This window comes from Falco biarmicus, chromosome 9 (genome assembly GCF_023638135.1).
Source record: "Falco biarmicus isolate bFalBia1 chromosome 9, bFalBia1.pri, whole genome shotgun sequence".
In the NCBI taxonomy this organism is placed as follows: Eukaryota; Metazoa; Chordata; class Aves; order Falconiformes; family Falconidae; genus Falco; species Falco biarmicus.
In genome coordinates this window covers 41,271,294-41,292,291 of record NC_079296.1, presented here as the reverse complement: position 1 = coordinate 41,292,291, position 20,998 = coordinate 41,271,294, and the positions used below count along the sequence as shown (strand labels likewise).

The 20,998-nt window shown below is 36.9% G+C and overlaps 1 protein-coding gene across 1 annotated transcript in view; it reads left to right on the top strand.

Annotated features, from left to right (window-relative positions):
* The window catches only part of BICC1 (BicC family RNA binding protein 1), a 109,876-nt gene that overhangs the window by 65,746 nt on the left and 23,132 nt on the right, over positions 1–20,998 (top strand). The window contains exons 4-8 of the mRNA XM_056352434.1: positions 15,419–15,498; positions 16,680–16,838; positions 17,761–17,814; positions 18,813–19,007; positions 19,972–20,223. Coding sequence (XP_056208409.1) covers positions 15,419–15,498; positions 16,680–16,838; positions 17,761–17,814; positions 18,813–19,007; positions 19,972–20,223 — 740 coding nt within the window. The remainder of the gene's footprint in view (positions 1–15,418; positions 15,499–16,679; positions 16,839–17,760; positions 17,815–18,812; positions 19,008–19,971; positions 20,224–20,998) is intronic.

The window sequence follows — 20,998 nt, the reverse complement described above, 5'->3', positions numbered from 1 at the left end:
CAATTACAAAATATTTGTTGTTTTATGGTAAATGGTTCTCAAATTCTGGTAGCCTGTAGTTTTGGCTGGGTGGCAGTAATTGAAGCTGCTGAACTGGTATACTTTAACCAGTGAGACTGATACCGTCTGGCAATGTTTACCAACCAAGGCTGCTCACTGAGGACTGCTGGCAACGTACACTCCCTGTATTAACCCCTGTGAAAGGGAAAGGCAAGTGATCTCTTCTTGATGGGAGGAAAGCTGTGGGAAAGGAAAAGGTTGGGAATGAAGTGGAATGGAGTAAGTGAGAGACTGCTGAAGAGACTGAAGGCAGTTGGAAAGAGTAGATGTGATTCAGCGAACGAATGGCAGGAAGCGTAAGGTTAGAGTGGGAGTCTTAGAAATGAGTTTTTTGAAAGAGTAGGATAATAAAGATAATAGGAAGACAGATGGGAGGTGGAAAGAGGAAGATGTGGGGGAAGGACTGGGTGAAAACATACATACCAAGAAGTGGAGAGGAGAATTACAGCATGATGTTCATAGGTGTCTGGGATGGACTTCCGATACATATCCTAATCTTGGAAATGAGGTCGGACACAGTTCTGAGGTTCCTACTTGATTCGTATCCTGGGGAAAAGCTGGACTGATGCAGACTTTCATTACTGTCTTAGACCAGCGATTAAGTATCTAACATGTCATTATTCTCATCTCCAATACCTTTGTGCTACCTCCATAAAGATGCAATTTAGATGACTGCAATTTCAATTTGTTAAACATTTAACAGATGTCTCATCTTGCATCAAAACATATGTATGATTTAAAATACTAGGAATGCAAAGCATTAATTTCTAGTCCCTGGGAGTTGAGGATGTTGGCACTTTCTACTAAAAATCACAAAACAGAATTAGAATGTGTGCAAGTAAAACAAGACGGCAATAAAAAGGATTAAATTTTGAGTGCAACTGTCATCCAGCTTATTAGATCTGTGTCCAGTGCAATGTCAAATACTGTAAACTGCTTGGGTTTGTGACACTGAAGGACAATAATAGCCAAGAAAGCAAGCTGAGAAAATCTTGGGCTTCAAGAGAATGCAAGATGTTCTGTGGAACTTGCTTAAAATATTGCAATGCCAAACAGTTCCCACCAAGGTTTTTGGCAATAAATTTATAGAGTTATATGAAGTTATACATCTGCAAAATACATTCCTGTGTATATTTCTCATCTTCCGTTTCTCTTGTAATGTAGTGCAGTGAGAAGTTAAGCTAGTGTTAGCTTTTCTGCGTGAATATACTGTCATGTGTAGAACTACAGATGTGAATTGACTTGTTTATAGATATACATTTGGTCACTTCAAAGAAATCTAAACTTTCAGAATGAGCGTGCTTTCAGGGGGCAGGGCAGTGAACCACTGAACGTGACTATTGGGGTGCAATATATGTTTCCTTTACTGCTTGCAGGAAACTTGCCTGAAACTGAAGTGGTCCAGCCACTTCCCATCCTTACAATGATTGAAATGTAACATCTGTCTTTCCGTTAGGTATCCTAATGTTCTGTCCCATACTGGGCAGTGCTTTCATTGATCATTTATTGATGGGATAGTATGTATTTATAAAATTTGCAACCATCATCAAGTTGACAGAATACAATTTACATTCAAAACAAACTGGAGAAACTATGCAAAATTAGTAACAATTCAGTAATGGTGACTCAACACAGGCTACTTGGCGAAGAAAGCTCAGGTGTGCAGTCCTGAAGAAAGGGGTCTAAATGTCAGTGTGTGTGTCAGATTAAACAGGCACTGGAGTTTAATTCTGTGTCCTAGAATAAAGCAAACTGGGACATATATTCAGGCTCATGGTTTGTAAATAAAAGAAATATTTATGTTGTGCAACTTAATACTGGTGAGGTTTCACCTGTGAAATCGTACTACTTATCGGTGCTAGTCCTCAGAGTTTGGACAACTTGGAGAAAATCCACAGGAAAGCAAAGAAGATGTTTGAAAACAAAAATTGGGAAAAGGTTAAAAAAAATAATGTTATATATAATCTAAAAAATTGAGGGCTATGTGGGAATAAGAAAAAGGTGATTGTTATCCATGTCTACTTAAGACAGAATTAAAAACAAACATTTCTGTCACAGATTTCTCTTGGATTTTAGGTGGGACAGGAATAGGTAATTATTGTAATAAGTTTATAGGCTTTGGGGTCCCCTACTAGTAGAGCTTTTTCAGGACAGATTAAGTAACTTATCAACAGTGCTCTAGTATACTAGCTCCTGCCATGAAGATGGCTTAAATGACCACCTGTAATAGTTCAGCCCTTCACTTCTGAAACTTTCAAAAAAAAGTTAAATGCATTTTAGTTGCTTACTGAAGGATGCTGCAAGAAGGAATCCATGTAGAAGAGCCATGGCAGTGCACTAGGGAGGGGAACAGACTTTTGGATTCCGTAAGTGGAGATGGGATTTGTTCCAGAGTGAGGGGTTACAAGAAAAATAAACCAAGAAAAAAAATTACTGTAGAGAAGGCCATTTGTAGCGTGAATAATTAGTGAAATGCAGGACAAAGAGATAATAAAGTGTATAAGCTTATGACAAAATGGATTATCATTTTAATCAGCTGACTCATTATATTAAAAAAACACTGCTTAGCAGTGTAAACAACATATCAGCCCAAAGGAAGAAATTGTCAAGAAGTAAGAGGCCCTTGACAATTAACTAGCTTTATGCGTACACACACACGCGCACACACACCAATATACAGTAACAAACAGGGATTACTATTTCTTTTGCATATTTTTTGCTTCTTCCTCTTCTGTAATTTTTTTGATTAGAACTTGAACCGCAGTAATTTCTGACTTTAGCAGCAGCTGAAAATGAACATCTGGTAAGTTATATTTGAGTGCATAAATTTGGGTTGCTAAATCTGTATCTGCAAGCAGTTGCTTCTGGCTTAATCACCCTAACAATACAACTTCCTGTTTTATTTTTTTTTATTATTTCTATGGGCAGGCTAAATTTTATCTAGACAGTGAGATTTGTAAGGCCATAGCTGCTAATTAAAATATCAACATAATACTATACTCAGCATTGACATTCAGGAGGTAAATTGGCACGGTAGTGTATGGCAAGTGCTAGGTCATGTTTTCCAGCTTGTCTCCAGTATTGTCTTTATTTTGTAAGTCTTCTGTTTGAAGGTAATTTCTGGAGTGACTTATGCATGGTGGTAGCAGTAAACAAAAATAAGTCTTTGCAAAAATTCTTTAGTTCTGGTTTAAATTTGTCAGAGTAAAATCAGTTGAAGGCAACTTTGTGAATGTGGCGTAAATTTGTTGAATTGATATTGATTGAAATATCTATTTTTATTTTTTTACTATACTTGTGAGCTGGAATTTGGCTTTTCTATGCATAATGGAAAACTTGTCTCCCACAAATATTTAGATAGCTAAACCGCAGGGATGATTTTCAGCTGTCTTATGTTGTTTGTCCACAGCTGTTGCTCTGTGTTTTCTTGGTTTAAATTGATAGGACATGATGGATTTGTAGGAGATATGCTGGAAAGGGGCTGTAATTTTTTTATTATTTTTTTTTATTGTCTTGTCATAGAGAAACAGTTAGTGGCAGACTAGCATGGGGAATTTTTTTACTTCAAACTGTGAATATAGAACCTGAAACAAAAATGACTGAGTTTCTTGGTAACTCAAATAAAACACCACTGCCACCATTTTTCTAAGTGGATGTATTTTGCACCTGAAGACCCAGCTTCCTATACCTCACTATCTTCTAGTCTAGTTTTTCTGTGATTTGCCAAGATTGACAATATTTGCATATTTTGCAGTCTGAAATGCATGCACACACCACAGAATATCCAGTCTCTTGAGAGTGGCTGCTCTCCCTAGGCTGAGATACAAAGCTGGAAAAATTGTTTTCTGTGTTTATGATGTTTGGCTTGTGAATATATCAAGGAAAAGAATCTTTGTAGCTTTAATAGTTCTCCGAGTATTCATTTTGGGTACTTGCTCACTGCTAAGCTTCTTAATTAATCTGCAGGCTACCTGTTGCAGTTAAGACAAGCAATACTTGAAAAACACAACTTTGAAAATGGTAAATATTTTCTGTAATGTGTTGCTAAGGCAATCAATACATAATTGACTTAAAGATTTAAAGCAAGTCTCTTGCTGACATAGCGTTTATTGTTTGGAATGCCAGATTAATTACAGCATGTATTGCAGTCACTGTATTATGAGCTACATCTGCTTTTTGTTAACTTTCTCTGTAAATGAGAAACTGTCAGTGCATACTGTTTCTCATATTCTGCAGAAACATTCCCCAAACTCTCTTAACTGTGTACTTTAAAAATTAAAGAACCGTTGTGTTTAGATCACAAGTTCATTTATTTATTTTGTTTCTGGAGGAGCTGATCCAAGCATAGATGACTCCTCCCTGTTTTGCAATAAATAAATGAAGAGAAAGAGACTGTCCCAGGCCATTTGAAATTTGGCCACAGGAGTTCATGTTGATTCACTCCTATCGGAGCAGTTAGATATGCACACAGCTACAGCATCCCTTGTGCTAGCCACTGGCAGCAAATACTTCGGTTACTGGAGGTATTTGTGCCAGCCTCCAGTTTGCTACAATTTCAGATATCAGCCGGATCAATTATTTCTCCTTCGTTTGCATGCAGCGTAGGTGACAACTGAGAGAGCTTGTAAAGTCAGTCACATTTGCCTGAGCCTTTTATCTTGTTTGTAATTAGCTTGTTGATACTTCTGTGCTCGATGTGTGTGTGCCTACAGCAACAAATGCTGGTTCTATGCAAAAATGTAAAATCATTAATATGTAGTGGCTCAGGGAAAGGCACTATACACTTGCAGCCACATTTTTGAATGATTTAAGGAAACATTCGAGGTAGCAAAGGAGCGAGCACATGGGCATGGTTCTTCAAGTAAATTTACACAAGTGTCATTTAAACTCTGCAAGACTAGGAACAAAGTTTTCAGTTTCTCTGTTATTGATCGGGGCTTGCTGTAAGGAACAGCAGTTTGCTTGTACTCGGACATAGAAGGGAGAGCCAAAATACAAACAGATGTAATATGAAGGGAATTACTAAGGGGCTTAACGTTCACTGAGAGTACTTGGCAGTAACTGTAGTACAAACTCAAATTTTGGGCCCTAGAATGTAGCAATATAAACTCTTAACATTTTAATTAAATTACTTGGGAGTACAAATTTTTCACAATATTTCAGAAAAAAACTGTAATTAGTTAATGTATTGTTTTGGGATTTTTAGTAGCTTCTAGCTGTTAGCAGAATCCTTGCAGTGTGCTCCATGCTATGTTTACACGTAAACTGGAGAATGACATAGTGTTGCACTCCGCAATTCCCATCCTTCTATTGAAACTCAATTTTGGGGCACCAAAAACCAGAATGACTGCTGAAATTAACATCACACAGATGCCAAACAGGCAACTAATTTTCCAGAGGTGAGTTTTGTTGTTTGTCTAATACTGGAGAGAGGCAGATGGACAGAAGACATGCAAAAAATTTTATCTGAGAACCGCTCAGGGATGATTTCCTGATTTAAAAGGCAACACTTGACATCTTTCGGGCATTTATTTTTTTTAAGCGTATCACAAAGTAATTACCCTTCCAGAAGAACAGTGTGGGAAGCGTGGTGTTTATTTGCTAAGAATCCCTCCTTAAAAGCTTCTGCTTTTCTTTTTATGTCATTGGTCTTCAGGAGAGGAAGGTTTGCTTCCTGCATCAGCTGCAAACTGCCAGTCATTCTGGAGAAAATAATTTAATATCTGTGGCTAAGAATAACCTTTTAACGTAAGATCTACTACTGTTAGTGCCATATGATATTACCATGTTAAAAGCCAAGAAATGGTAGATTACTATATGATTAAAACATGTAATTCGGTATTCGCATCAAAAATTGCTTGTATAAACCATCTGGAAGTTTTTAAGGCATAAGCTTCCACTAGATGACTAATTTTTTCTTGATTGGATGCCTCACAAATGGATTTAGAAGGAAGAAGGAAACTCTACTTCCCCAGACTGCCCATTTGCTTTTTTTCTTCCTGGAGACTACAGCCTGAATAGCAGTGATGCATGGAAAAAGCTATTACATTGCCATGCTGGCTGTAAAAGAAAAAAAGGCACCTTGTGCTTTTTTTAAAAAATAAGAGAAAAAATAATCTTGTTCAATGAATGGCAGAAATTAGTTGGTAACAATCATAGCAATTTTTGACTCAAATTTCATACATTTAACAATATCATAGCATTAAAATATGTATTGATATTTCAAACAATGATGTAGAAATGCAATGTATGTGATCGTGATCTAAATTTCTGTATCAAACCCAAAATGACTGCTGCCTTATAGCTTCAAAGAAAGCATTAAGGAGGCTTTTCTTGCATAGGATCTATCTCTTGTAGCAACGTTATTTGTATCCGGTACATGAAAAGACAGGATAGGCAGTGAATATGATCTGCTTGCACTTGAGTTCTCTTTCAAAAGAGACTGCAAAGCCATTAAATCTGTATTAGACCATGGACTGTTAGACTACAGTTTTACTGGATTGTCGGTGCTGTAAGAAAATGCCTGTCTTCTGCTGCTGCAAGTCCTTGTTATTATGCCTGTCACTGCATGATCTGTGTACCACCAACACAGGTAGCTGATGGAAATACCTCATGTCCTAGGGTTTATCAGCAGTAAGTCAATGACTTTACTAAATACGCAGGTCTTATTTTTATCGTAAGTAAGATAAAGTAAGTACTATCAATAATGTGTGTTCAAGATGAGTAACAAAAGATCTGCTAGAGCTCTAAACTCAGTCTTTAACAATAGTTCACTATAATGCAAATAGTAAAAACATCTAATGAGGCTTTTAATGCTTGGTGTTTGCAATATTTGCTCAAATCTTACTGTTGACAATGCAGTGACCAGAAGCATCTCTCTATGATCTGCCAGTTGGTCATAGATTCATATTCTTTGATTGCAACTGTTTCTGCTGTTGGGCTTCTGGCCTCAGCAGGCACCAGTTTGTGTTTTGCTTTGGCTCACGGACCTCCTGTTCCTGCTTCTGAGCTACTTGTTACGCTGCCTCTAGCATTTGCGCATTTGGACTTGCCTATAATGTCTTGCAGAGGCTGTTTGCTGCCAGAGATCTCCTTGCTGAGGTGCTCTGCTCCTCTGTGTGGTGTTGCATGTTTTCACTACGTTCATTGCACTTCAGATCTATACTTGGTAGCTGATGAAGTGCTTGATGTTGTGCATTTATACTCCCTGTATTTTGGTTGGGGGGGGAAGCTTAGAGGTACTCTGTGAAAGGCAGATACACTTACAATCCATGATCTGACTATGCTTCTCATGTTTCAAAGTACCATTTTCATGTTTTCATTAAGCTGTTGCTATTTGGTTACCTGTCAGGAAGACTGTATAAATGTTTCTTTATCAGACTTTTAATTTTTCTCTATTAAAAACAAACAAACAAACAAAAAAAAAACCAAACACAAACCGAACAAAAATAAACCATTTACCATGTTAATCAGGAATACAGTTGAAATAAAGATGTCTAAAAATATAATAGTCCAGGAAAGGCAAACTTTTCTGGGGAGAATCCATTTCACTCTGTAGAAGTGTAATACTAAAGCAGAGAAAGTAATAGAGTGTTTGTAATCGTATCCAGAAATACTGTGTATAGTTGTCTTTGGCTTTAGTCACCGGGTGCCTGACGTCCTATAAAGAACCTACTGTTTCCATTTTTCTGATAATAGTTCATTTTGTTCTGATTCTCAAGAGGACAGTTATGTCCTGTTCGCTCAGGTGAATCTCATGCAGTAGTCTTTGCTGGAGACAAGCTGCATCCTCCTGTTCCAACCAGAGAATACTTTCCAATGGCCATATAAAAATCTGCTCACACAGCGAATGCAGTCAGTCAGAGCAATAAGACATTAAAAGACATGGCAATAATCAGGGAGCATGAAGATGCAAAGTAAGCATAGTCAGATTTGGATGTGGGAGAATTTGCAAAGAAGGTTGAGCCTGAGGCGTGCGTTTAGGGTCATGAGTCAGATGTTATGATGCTTTTTATTTAGCAAAACACAGCCGCAATGACTTCTTTGCAAATGTGTGTGTGAGAAACTAAAATTATCTCAAGGGTTATGCATCGAAATTGTAACCTCAAATATAAAGTCTATGTGCAATGAAGGTATAATTCTGGTTTTTGATAGTAATGTTGTGGGCTATTTTTTAAGTCCTCTATTAAGTTGACCATCTATAGCTTTTTTTATTCCCTACTTCTTATTTTCTTTCCCAGGCATTGTGGTTCTGTGTTTGTGCTTTGAGATGCAATGGCAACAGCCGTTTAAGTAATGAAATCTGAATTTGTTGGTTCCATGTTGAAAAAATAAGACGTAACAGACTTTGTGTCCTGCTGAGAGATTGCCTTGCTTTGGGTGACTGAAGAACAACTGCCCAAGAAGTAGCAGAACTGCAGCATGGCGTGTGCCTTGTAGTGTCAGAATGCATTTATAAAATGTCCCTAATGACCTTTTTTGGAAAAGTAAAATAAGGAATTTAAGCTAATTATGGTGGTAAGAAACTGAAATTGTTTAACTGAAATGGAGTCTCTGGGTGATTACAATTAATTCATTTTCATTTCTTCTTTTCAGGTTTTCTTCTTCTCCACCTTGGCCTTCCCCTTCTCCCTTCAAATCCGTTTAAATTCTGTTTAAATTGCCATACATTCTGTTACCTCTTCCTTGTCTTACCTCTTTGCTTAATGCTTTAAGAGAAGTCCTTTCAGCTTCATTTCCTCTGTCACTGGGTCCGAAATCCAGTCATCAATAGTTTATTTCTCCAAAAATAATAAGTTGTACAGGTAATCTATTTTTTAAAGCTTATCTGATGTTTCTGGCTAATTTTAAGTAACCTGTTACAGGTGTTAGTTTCCTTTTGAATTGCACTATGAAATGTTTGAGAAACAAGGTTCTTTTCTCTGTTCTACCAGATGTTGCACATCATTTCTATGGTTTTGTGTGTGTCTAAGGTCAGTGTTTTACCCAGTCTCAGCATCACGAGTAACTGCGTGTCCATGTATGTATATGTGTATATACATGTATTTTTATAAATGTTGGAGAGAAGTAAGGAGAGGATAGTAGGCTTCACCATCATGTAGTTGTTACAGTGCAGGATTGAAAAGCAATGCTCGGATACTTAACGCTCCTCAGGTGACTACATGACAGCAACCAAAAAGTAAGAAGAGTGAAGGGTTGTATGTAAACCGCTTTCCCTGGAGCTATGGCAGAAGCAGTGCAAACAGTATTTACTTTTTTCTTAGCTTCATTCTCATACGCTCTGTAGAGCAGAAATTCTTCTAAAGATGGTTTGGAGTTAGATGCCAGTAAGGGGGAAAGTTAAGAGTCAAAATCTTCTAAGATAGTCTTCCAATTCAAATGTGCATGCATGTGTAGGCAGTGGCTCTAGCTTTTCCCAAAGAAAGTTTCATAATCAGCTGTTTGTCCGCAGCAGTCAGATCCCCTAGAATGGCCAGAGCCTTAGGGTATGTCGGCTCTGAAGACACCATTAATTGCTTGCAGCCGGTGATGCTTTTTTGTTTGGTTGTTGGGGTTTTTTTTTGATGTTCTGTGATGCTTTGGTGAGCTTTTGATCATGCCCAAGTTAGCTAGTTGAAGTCTCCTTCAGAGGTGATGGTGCTGCGGTGTAATTTAAACTAAAAAACAAACAAACAAACAAACCACCCCTGTTGTTGAGTGATATGTCTTGAAGGGTACACAGGGCGTGTGCAGTAGGAAATGACCCATTGCATTCTGCCTTACTATATGAGTAGATTCGGGGGGTGGGGGGTGGGGGGGTGGTTCTTCAATGGTTTAGGTAGCGGGAGGTGAATAAGGGTGCCAAGCTGCTTTGGAGAGAGGGTTAGAATTCTTTTAAACTGGTAAGCAAACAGTGAGAAGTGCCCAAGTGACAAATTTCTTTTCATATACAATTGCATTACTTTGCATATGCTCTTAATCGTGAGCATTTGCTGCATGCTTTTAGCCTTAATGTTTCTTTTCCATGGGAACAGACTGAGCCTGTTCCAGGTCTGTCTTGGCTGTCATCAGTCCACCTAGTTTGGTCGGTGAATATCCACTTGACAACTGTACACACAGTATTTCCTGATTTAATTAAAAGAAATAGTTTTAATTAAACTATCCCTTTTTCCATGCTAATAGGAAGTCCTATTTGACCTTTTTGATTGATTCACTTCTTTTATAGACCTATGTTTCATTTTGTTTTAGGGTTAATAATGTACTCGCTCTTTTGGTTGACAAGTTAGCAACTTACCGGTCAGGTATTCATTTGGCTTTCTCTTTTCATACTGACTTCTCGTATTAATTAGTGTGTTTTGTGCTAGTAATTTTGGGGCAGATATTTCCATAAATTGTTCTTAAAAATGCTAGGTCTCTGTTTTCTTTGAATGGCTCAAGTTCAGTAATACTCATGGGCTATTCAGATCCTAATCGGTTATTTATTAAGAATGACTGTCATCTGCCCTGGTATTGCCCATTTGTCTAGCTATTTTTAGAACAGTGGTATTTTTGTAGCTGAAGTGATGTCTGTTCATCCTGTAAACAAGCTACTTGCATTGCTGTGGTCTGAAGAGCTTGCCCAGACATTAAATGTAACGTCTTGAGTTGCAGGAGAGGTCTACACAGTTAAGTGTTATAATTATTAGAAATACTTTTTGCCTGACAAACGTTAAGTGTTAGATGCGTTTGCCCTGGCACAAATGTATTTGCTTGGAGGAATTTTATTTTGCTTACTGAAATCTCGCACACAATAGTAGCAAAAAAGCTGGAGGCTTGCTGGTATAGCTGTGGACAAAGACTGAGGAGGTGGAAACTGCCCAAGTATGGAGTGAAGAATTTGAGGACAGCAGCAATAAAAGACCACTTGAAGGCAGAAGTCTGGCAAAATGAAGACTGAGAAAAAATTCCAGCATATTTTGTGGTGTAACTTTAGCTTTCTATTTTATGTAAATATTCTTCCATTCTTGAGAAGAGGTGGGGGGGATATCTGTTAAATTTATTTTCCAGTCTTAGGGAAAAAGATGCTGCCCATCAAAACTGATTAAAAGATAATTACAGTTATTTGTTTTGTATTTTGCAAGACACTAATCGTATTGTTTCTTATGAGTCAAAAATCTTTTCCAATTTCTGACACTGCGCTTGTGTTTAAAGCATTAAAGCCTTACATGCTTTTAGCACAGACTTCTTGTGAAGCCTTTGTTCTGTGTTTACAAATAGTTTGTAAAGCTTTGGCGTATTGTTTCTTCATTCATGGTAGTCATCTTTCATTGCTGTAGGATTTAAATAGTTTTATTTAAAGTATATTTCCAGTTGTATTCAAAAGCTTTTTTTTTAAAAAAAAAGTGCGTGGGTGCGGAAATTGCTTTTTTCCCCTGCCCACCCACCCCACCCCAGTAAAAACAGGTACCAAACCCAGTGTTCCTCAGGGTTGACGTATGGCATAACAACTTGGTGATCTGATCCAGTTGTCACCTGGACCAAAATAGCATCATTTTGCCCCAGTCCCAGCAGGATCTGTCTGTGGCAGTGCGTTAGTCTTGTTCCATGGGTGGCCTTGTCCCAGCCAAGGCTGTGTGCAGGTGCTGTGGTCACCTGGGTAAGCCCACGGACTGGGCAGTGATTCTGTGCTTGTCTGTATGGACCGTGCTGTATGTACACTACACCTGCTATAACTTTATGCCTGACAATTTTCTTCACACTTTTAAGAGTGCAATTTATCTTGTTTTGGGCTCTGTTGAGAATACATTGCTACAGTCACACCCTGCAGGTATTTCAAATATTAATGTAGAGCTTTATCCAACAAATATTTTTGTCTTAGTACTAAGAAAATATAGTATTTTTTTCTAAATTAAGAGTAACCGTTAATCCATGGAATAAATAGTTGCACCTGGAAAATAGGGTAAAAGTTTTATGTTCAACCTTGTTTAATGTAAATACAACAGCAAACTGACATCGCTTGTCATATGCAGGTACTGAACACCCTATGTTTGTGGTGCCAAGACGTAATAAATCGTCTGGAACCATTTTTATTGTCATTGGCTCCTTGTTTTCTGAAGCTGTTGCTACCAATATCTAGAAATCTTAAGTCAACTGTTTTAATTACTCCCTTGTATCAATGCACAAAGACCTTACCTGGTCACTTCATTCCCACTCAGATAGAAATCCTGAAAACACTTTTCAGATGCTATACAGCTTTGGACTTTTCCACAAAATAGTTCAGATTAACCAGAAAGCTGGAAACTGAAGGTAAATTAGTGACAGGTTTTCTCTGTTGAGCAGACAGTCGTTTGAGGTCAAATGTGGCCTGATCTGCACTGGGCTTCCAAGAAGTTTGGGACTAACTTGCCTTCGACTATCTCCTCATAAACCTGCCTGGAATACAGTGTTTTAAAACAGAAACGGAAGGTCCTTAACTTTGAAAATAAATAATTCAGCCAGAAGAAAGAAGACAGATTCTCAACCTCATTTTTCTTAATAATCGGTCAAATGAGAGTATTCAGGGTTGGTCTCAGAAAAAGAGCTCGTATAGTGATAGGTGATTTGATTAGCATATATGGACCTTGACTGGAAGATGCTATTGAACACTAAAGGTTCTTTAATCTTGGGGGGACAAAAAAAAAAAAAAAAAAAGTAGAACAAGAACCAGTGAACCTAAGTGTCCAAAATCAGGCGCAAGTCTGGGAGGCTGAAAGGGGTAAACTATTAGAGCAGACAATTTTCTACTTTTCCATATTTTCCAGAGGAACTGCAATGCAAACAAGCTAATTGGCTCAATAGAGAGGTGTATTTAAAAAATTTAAGGGTCTGAAATATAAAAAAGACTATATGATCCAATTGCCTCTCTGAATTTTTAGTCAATTCCTGAACTGATCTCTTTGTTCATTGATTCAGTATTATTTGGATACCTGTTGGCTTTCCTGCAGATCGTACATAATTTCAATGTACTTTCAACTCCTGCAAAGCCAGTTCAAAGAATTAAAAATCTGTTAGTTGCAAGTAACTCTTCTCATGCAAAATTTTCATGTGGGTGTCATATCTGAACGGTGTTTCCTTGAAGAAAAGAGTAAGCAAGTCTCAGAGGAAGAATTCCATTAACTTAAATTAGTTGCTTAATTAAGACTACTGTGTCATTGAGAAGAAGTCAAGTAAGGAGAGGGTATTTAAGAGCAATTCTAAAAGATTTTTGTAGCATGTTTTAGAATTGTCATTGGTATCAGTGGATTCTTTTTTTGCTTTGTGAATTCTTCTTTTATTTTTGAAGTGAGTAATTGGGCTTTTTTTCCTGTAATGTAGATATATGGGGTTCTTTGCTGAAGCTGTTGGTATATAGAGTCCAACTAAGATGAGAAATAGAAAATATAGGTATTCTAAACTGCACTTTCACCCACAGCTAAATAAATAGTATTATGGAATGGTAGTAATCTTCTTTGGTACTAATAGGATGCCATGCTTGTCTTCAGATATTTTTCACACTTGTAACCAAATGTGTATTAAAATGTAATGTTTACAAATGTGTGGAAGTCAACCCCAAAATGGTGGTGGTCTGGTTTTGTGTTTTTCCTGGTTGTCTCTGCGGAGAGTGCTTGGAGCTTACACATAGTGTGCTAGAATCTGCTTCTGGGAGTTTCTGCCTGTGACACCCACTTCAAATAACGTTCACAGCTTAAACACATTAGAACCACATAGCTTACTGTCAACTTTAAAAAAGAAAAGAAAAATTGGCCTTAAGACTATTTTGTTGGTTTTTTACTTTGCTCCGTTGTGAAAAGGCTGAAGCAGCAGATTTGTGGAGCTTCTTTAGATTCTATGCACATACTGTGTTTTTGTTACTACACAGTTTTTCCATTTTTAAAAATGAAATATATCTGTTTCTCAGAACTCAAAATGCTGCATTTTTCTTGACTTTCATGAAACTTGGCAGTGAATCCTGTGTTCCTTCAGTGTTTCTGTATCCCCAGCTGAATGTGCTCAGAACTTCCCAGTAGTAAAGACTAGAGATTATTTTTTTTTTATTGTTGGAACAAAAGAAGTATCCAGGCATGGCTTAAAGAGTTGCAGTTTTCAACTGAATACAACAGGTTTGGAATCTACAATTGTATTATTTGGCATTTCCTTAGTAGTGAAGTGCTTTCAATTACTGAGATGATGGGAAAGGCAGGTATGTTTTCTGCTGCTACTGAGAATATATTTACTTTTATATAGCCCAAAATGTATGTATCTGTCTAGCATAATGAATTAGATTAAATCATCAGCTAGAAGAGGGTTTCAAATTCTTCTTTTTTTGAATAACAGTTCATCCCATTCCAAGAGAAAAAACACTGCTTTACTGCAAAAGGGCAGAGCACTCAAGAACTGGGGAAAGAGAAATCGACACCCCTGCAAAATCATGTTCTTGTTTCTTATACTTAGAAATTTGAATGCTAGTTTGGGAAATCTTTCTTTGGTTTAATTGAACCTGTATTTAATGCTTTGACAGTAGTTTTTAATTGTAGCACTTCAGGCCTCTGGACACCAGATGGTGCTGCTAAACTATCTAATGTGTAATTTTTACCCTTTTTTGAGTAGTTGATACTTGATGTGGCTCCGAAGTCAGTTCTGTACTTCCCGATGAGGTGTATATTCCAGGATGCAGAACTGTACTTGATAGCTCAGCAAAACATAAGCTGGTTTAAGGACAATGGTCTGCAAATTGTAAACTGAAGCGTGTTGTGGAATCAATATTTTGGATCTCACTGGGCAAAAATTGCTATCAGCTGATGTTCCTCCTGGGTATATAGCTTCGTAGCAAATTTTGATTTATATGCTTGACACTTCTGAGAATTGATTTATTGAAGTGTCATTTAAATTTGATGTGATAACTTCAAACAGAAAACTTCTGGTGGAGGCATCTTTATTGCTAGGTTAAAACTGCAAAGGAATTTCTAGAGGCTACTTAAATACAGTGAAATGGTGAGGGTTTTTTTCTTAGACGTTTTGTTAAGCTTCAGTAAGGCTGTCAAAAAGCTTTTAGCAGCCCTCTATTAATAATTGTTTGAGAAACCACGGTAGTTTAGTTATGTAATTGCATTGCAGGTGTTTATAGTAGTGTGATGTACGTTTGGTATTTGATTCCCATTTATTTTTAGTTGATTATGTTGGTTATCATAAAGTCATCTGGTAATCCTAACTGTGGGGCTGAAGGAACGGAACAATACATTTGCTTTGTAGGTGAATCCCAATGGTTGGTTGGATAGTTTATTGCTGAACTATAAATAGTAAATTATTGAAGTTATTTAAGCAGTGAGGAAAATTTAGATAGTTATTTTACTGTATTTTTTAACAACTTTTTTTTTTTTAATAGATCCCCATATTAAAGTCTCTGGAAAAAAGGAAAACGTTAAAGAAGCAAAAGAAAAAATAATGTCTGTCTTGGACACAAAAGTAAGAAAATATATATTTACAAAAAAACTTACTTAGAATATTACCTTAGCCCCTATTTTTGTGGTGGCATTGATCTCTTTAATGGGCTCATTTAAACAGAAGGTATTTATGGATGCTCTGAAGCAAAGTTACCAATAAATTCCTTCTGGATATTAATATTTGGTGTATACAAACGTATTTAATCATGCTACAAGAAAATACTTGCTTAAAGCACTCTTTCCAGATCTGAACTACATAGAAATAATATTCTTAACCATATGGCTAAAAGCATGCATGATTTGCTCATTGGATTGAGGTTTTTACTTCTGAAATACAGCTTCACTGCAAACAGTACATTATGCAGCCACTTCAGTGAACCTAAAATTTTATTTCTGTTTGAAATTCAAGTTTAGGAGCATGTATGCAGTTCTATTTGTAACTGTTACTGAATTCCTATACTCTGAATTGTTAGGACTGCAATTTCTAAAACATCTGGATTTTGGCCGGTGTCTCATGTTCATCAGATTTTCTTTTCATCCAGTAGCAAGTCTTTTGGGGCAGTGTGTATGGCTTCTGCGTAGCTGTACACCAGCTTTTTGATTCTCTTAATAGATTGCCAAAAGGAACACTGCAGTGATAAGCACCGTTTTTTGAACAACTATTAACAACAGTATTATAGACCGTTAATGAAATAGTTTTGAAGAACCGCTGTAGGCAGTGTTTGTGCATCTTAAAAATTGATGTACTAAAAAAAAAAATTAGTATTTTTTATTAAAGTAGGAATAAACCCTGCTATTTTAGTCCCATGGCTTTGATTTGCCAGTCGTCTTCATATGATCCTTTCAGATCAGGCAGGTGTATGACTGCAAGTGAAAGAACACAGAACTAAAACTAGAATGGATAGCAAAAGGATATTTTTAAGTCACAGTTGATAAAAGCTATGGCATGTTTTAAAAGCCTTAGACATTTTTGTGAAGGTATATGTTCAGGGTATTTATTTCCATGTTATTTCCTCATTGGGAAGAAAATGTGAATGGTTTAGTATCTGACTATGATCAGTTTTGAAAACGTCTTACTTCTGTAGAAGGTAAGCCATGGCAAAAATACTTTGGAAATAGAATGTTGAATGTCATTCTTGAAGTTACATTAATATACTCGGGTTCTGCTGTGTACAAACGTAATCACGGGTGCTTGATTTCCAGAGCAATCGGGTAACCTTGAAGATGGATGTTTCACATACAGAACATTCTCATGTGATAGGTAAGGGTGGCAATAACATTAAAAAGGTGATGGAGGAAACAGGATGCCACATCCATTTTCCAGACTCAAATAGGAATAATCAAGCAGAGAAAAGCAACCAAGTAAGTATGGTTTAATATTTAACACATTTATCCTGTAATTCCTGAGGGTATAAAACTTCTCTAAACTTCTTTTGTCTCTCTGGGTGTTTTGGTAACAGTGAGTTCATGTTCAGGGAAATAGTTTTTTGGTATTTACACTCAAAAAACACAGGTTTTTCTAAGTAAATAAATGTTATAGAACAGATGGAAACAATTTGTGATGGCTCATGAATAATTCTAATTTTTTTAAGTAAAATTGTTTTGAGCTTACGGAAGTCAGCAAATTGGTATGAATAGTAGAGAAACAGTATGAAAACCACTGCTTTTGTAAAGTTTTCTCCTCTTCAGCACCTGACTTGTTTAGCGTATCGATTGATTTCTTGGTGCTTTTGACTTAGGTGTAATTTAGTTGAAAACTAAACTTGGTGGATAGCTAGTGAAAATGAATGTCCTGTTGGAAGAGTTCAACTTTACTAGAATAAGTCATTGACCCTGAATTGTACATCTTCTGTAATGCTAATATTCCTGGAATGTTTACTTTAAGGTCTTTCATCACTGTATTTAGAACTCCCTCTTGTGCATCCTAGTGGCTGCTGAGCAAAATACAGTTATTTAAAAATGTTCAGGAAAACTTAATGTGTTGAATATTAGCATTGAGTAAATGTATGTAGTAGTTATTCCAATTTTTGATCCAAACTGTATTGTTCCATGTATTTTTTTCTAGTTGCTAATGCTATATAACCTTAGATGTTAGAATATTCATAGATTGGTTTTTTAAAACTGGTTTTAGTTTGCAGTTACTGCTTAGAGAACACATAGGATGTCACTAGGTGTGAAATAAACACTGATTTTAAAACAAAATAATTTAAACAGAGCGCAGTTATCGGAATAATTTTTCCAATGCCCCATTTCAAAATGTGATACTATGTTTTTAATGTTCCAGGTATCTATTGCAGGACAGCCAGCTGGAGTGGAGTCGGCAAGAGTTAGAATTCGGGTAATAGTCTATTTCAGTATAGTGTTTCCTTTAGAACACCTGAAAGGAAAACGAAAGAAAAAAAAAAAAAATATATATATATAGTTTTGAGAATCCTAGGGTTGTCTGGCTTTGTCTTATAACAGCAGAAATACAGGAACAAATGTGAGTATCCATATGAGTAAAACGCAAAGGGTATTATAAAAACAGTGATTCACGTTCAAGCCAGACTTTTTAACTAGCCCAAGGTGGACCTTGAACACACAGTCCACAGTGTAAGCAAGATGTAAAGTATGCCATACTGTGCTAAAATTTACATCTTAACTTACCCTCCACAGATGGCATGTAGAAGCTCAGGCATCCTGTGTGAATCTGAGATAGGAAAGGCAATTTCTGCCTTTTTAATTATAACCATTTTCATTTATAAATTGTGTGAGTAATTTGGTGGAATTCAGTTTGTTCTCCACTTGTAGCACTTCTCCGTCTTTACTATCTGGTTTTGACTTGTTTGTGTGTTCTGGCATGGATAATTATAAATCTAATCAATTATGAAAACTTTCTCACAATTTTTGTAGTCTGTTGTTGTCATTTACACAACCTTGGTCTTGACAGTCATGAAAAAGCTAATGTTTTTGTAGATTTGTAGTTGAACTTCAGAGCCCCAATTAATCCATGACAGAAAAGAGACTTCCCTAGGAAGTTTTACAAACTGTTTGTAGGTCTGCCCGGGTAAGTATGGGAAATGACTTGGCTTTATTGTTGCTACATAGTTGCGAAAGATCCTGCTGTTTTGGAAAACAAACAAAAAGAGCCTATGCAGAACAAAAACTCTTGTGTCAATGGAAAAATTGGTGCCTTTTTCCAGCTCATGATAGTACTTTTATCAATGAACCCTGGGCAGAGGATGTATTATGCCAGGCTAGTCGTCAATGACCAGTACGTGATGATTCAGTAATAAAATTGTTGTTCTAGTCAGTATGACTTCAGTTTTCAATATTTGCTCTTCAATGTTGTTGCAGGAGCTGCTTCCATTGGTACTCATGTTTGAATTGCCTATTGCTGGAATTCTTCAACCAATCCCAGATCCTAATTCTCCCACAATTCAGCATATATGTCAGACATATAATATTTCAGTTTCCTTTAAACAACGCTCTCGAATGTATGGTGCTACAGTCATTGTCAGAGGGTCACAAAATAACACTAGTGCTGTGAAGGTAATGAATCTTCTTAAGTAGGTTTCTGCATGTGATAAATATAATTTAGATACTTAAGAGCAATATTAATGTTATATCCTACCTTATCAGTACTTGTTATTACTGTATAATTACTTTTGAGGCCTGAGGGTTTGGGTTTTTTAAACTTCACTGGCGTAGGTGAGGTATAAAAATGCATAGAAAATATTTTAAGTTTAGGATTCAGCATTTTTTGTGCTAAGCTTTTAATCTGTTTTTCATTTTTTGCACACCTGTTTAGGTTTCCAGCACTTCTGGAATACATGCTAATCTTACCCATCTTCCAATTTAAAAACAAAACAAACAAAAAAACCCCAAAAAACCCCGCAAAACCAAACAAAACACACACACCTTCCTATGAGTTCTTCATGCTTTAATCTTCTCAACATACACTCAAATATATAACCTTGAAAGTTGCCCTTTCAGTCGATAAAACTGGTCTTGCGAAACTGGCATTGGGAGATGTGAATTTGACAGTCAAGTAGAGGAACTGCCATGAGCTTATTTGTCTTAATAAAACAAAGAAGTTTCCTTGTTAACAAGTGGCAGTGTGACAGATTGATGTGGTCTTGGATGGGTGGATCTCAAGCCAGTAAGAACCTCTTAGGCCAAAATTGAAAGAGAATTTTAGCAAGTATACCTACCCAAATGAATCTCTATTGACATTTATTGCTGTATGTGGGCACAGAAGGTCTGTTGGGACCAAACCATTCGATCATCTTGCTGCCTTTTGCAGTGGCAATTAAATGCTGTATTTGGCCATAAAATGGAAATGGACTAAACTCTATCTGCTATCTGTTACCTTTAACGAATCAATTGGTGGTTTTAAGCAAAACAGAATTTTCTCTGTCTTGAATGTGGAATGTATGACAGCTAAGGGAACTGACTGAAAAATGCTGTATGCCTATGGGCGCTGTTACACCTGTTTCTTGCATTTCCCCCGCAGGAAGGAACAGCCATGCTTTTAGAACACCTAGCTGGGAGCCTGGCCTCTGCAATCCCTGTGAGCACACAGCTAGACATTGCAGCACAGCATCATCTCTTTATGATGGGTCGAAACGGCAGTAACATCAAACATATCATGCAGAGGACCGGTGCTCAGATCCACTTCCCTGACCCTAGTAACCCGCAGAAGAAATCCACTGTCTACCTCCAGGGCACGATTGAGTCTGTCTGTCTTGCCAGGCAATATCTCATGGTAAATAACTTTCAGTGAAACTTACTTGAAAAAAATGCCAGATTACAGAAAGTATGCTTATTCTGCATGTATTTATGGGTCAAATATAAGTTACCCTTAGAGAAGAAGGACTACTATACACGTTGCCAAAAGCTGATTCAGTTGAGTGCTCTGTTGTCAGTGTTTGTGAGTATTTGTAGTTATCCAAAATATTTGTCATCTCTGGTATCATGATTTGAAAAATTATCTTGGTAATGCAACATAAGCAGTTTAAATTTATGATAACACTATGCTTCTGAGTAGAAGGCAGATTTTTGGAGGGTTTTGCTGTTGTTGGGTTGTGGGTTGTTTTGTTTCCCCAACCTCACTTTTGGTAAGTAAGTTTCTTTTGGAACAAGTGGCAGGAATTTCTTAGTTCCTGTGTAGGTAAGTTTCCAAGGAAACTGGGGACGTGTAGGAAATAATTACTTATTCTGCAGTATTACCTTCTTTTTAGTACCATACCCTCACTACTCTAAGGCCTTTTATAAAAATAGCTTTGTTGATGAGTATTATCATCATTATTATTATTATTTGTACAGATATTTGTTATATTGGTCTCTAAGCTTCACAGGAGCCTTTAGGCATTGTTGTAGTACTAATGTATGTACATGGCTTTTTATATGTATGGAGATTTACAAAAAAACACAAGGGAGGATTGGGTTTGAATTGGGGTGAACCATGATACCATTAAATTCCAGAAGTCCACATCTCTCTTACGTTGCAGTGTGCCTTCCTGTATAGTGGAAGACAAAAA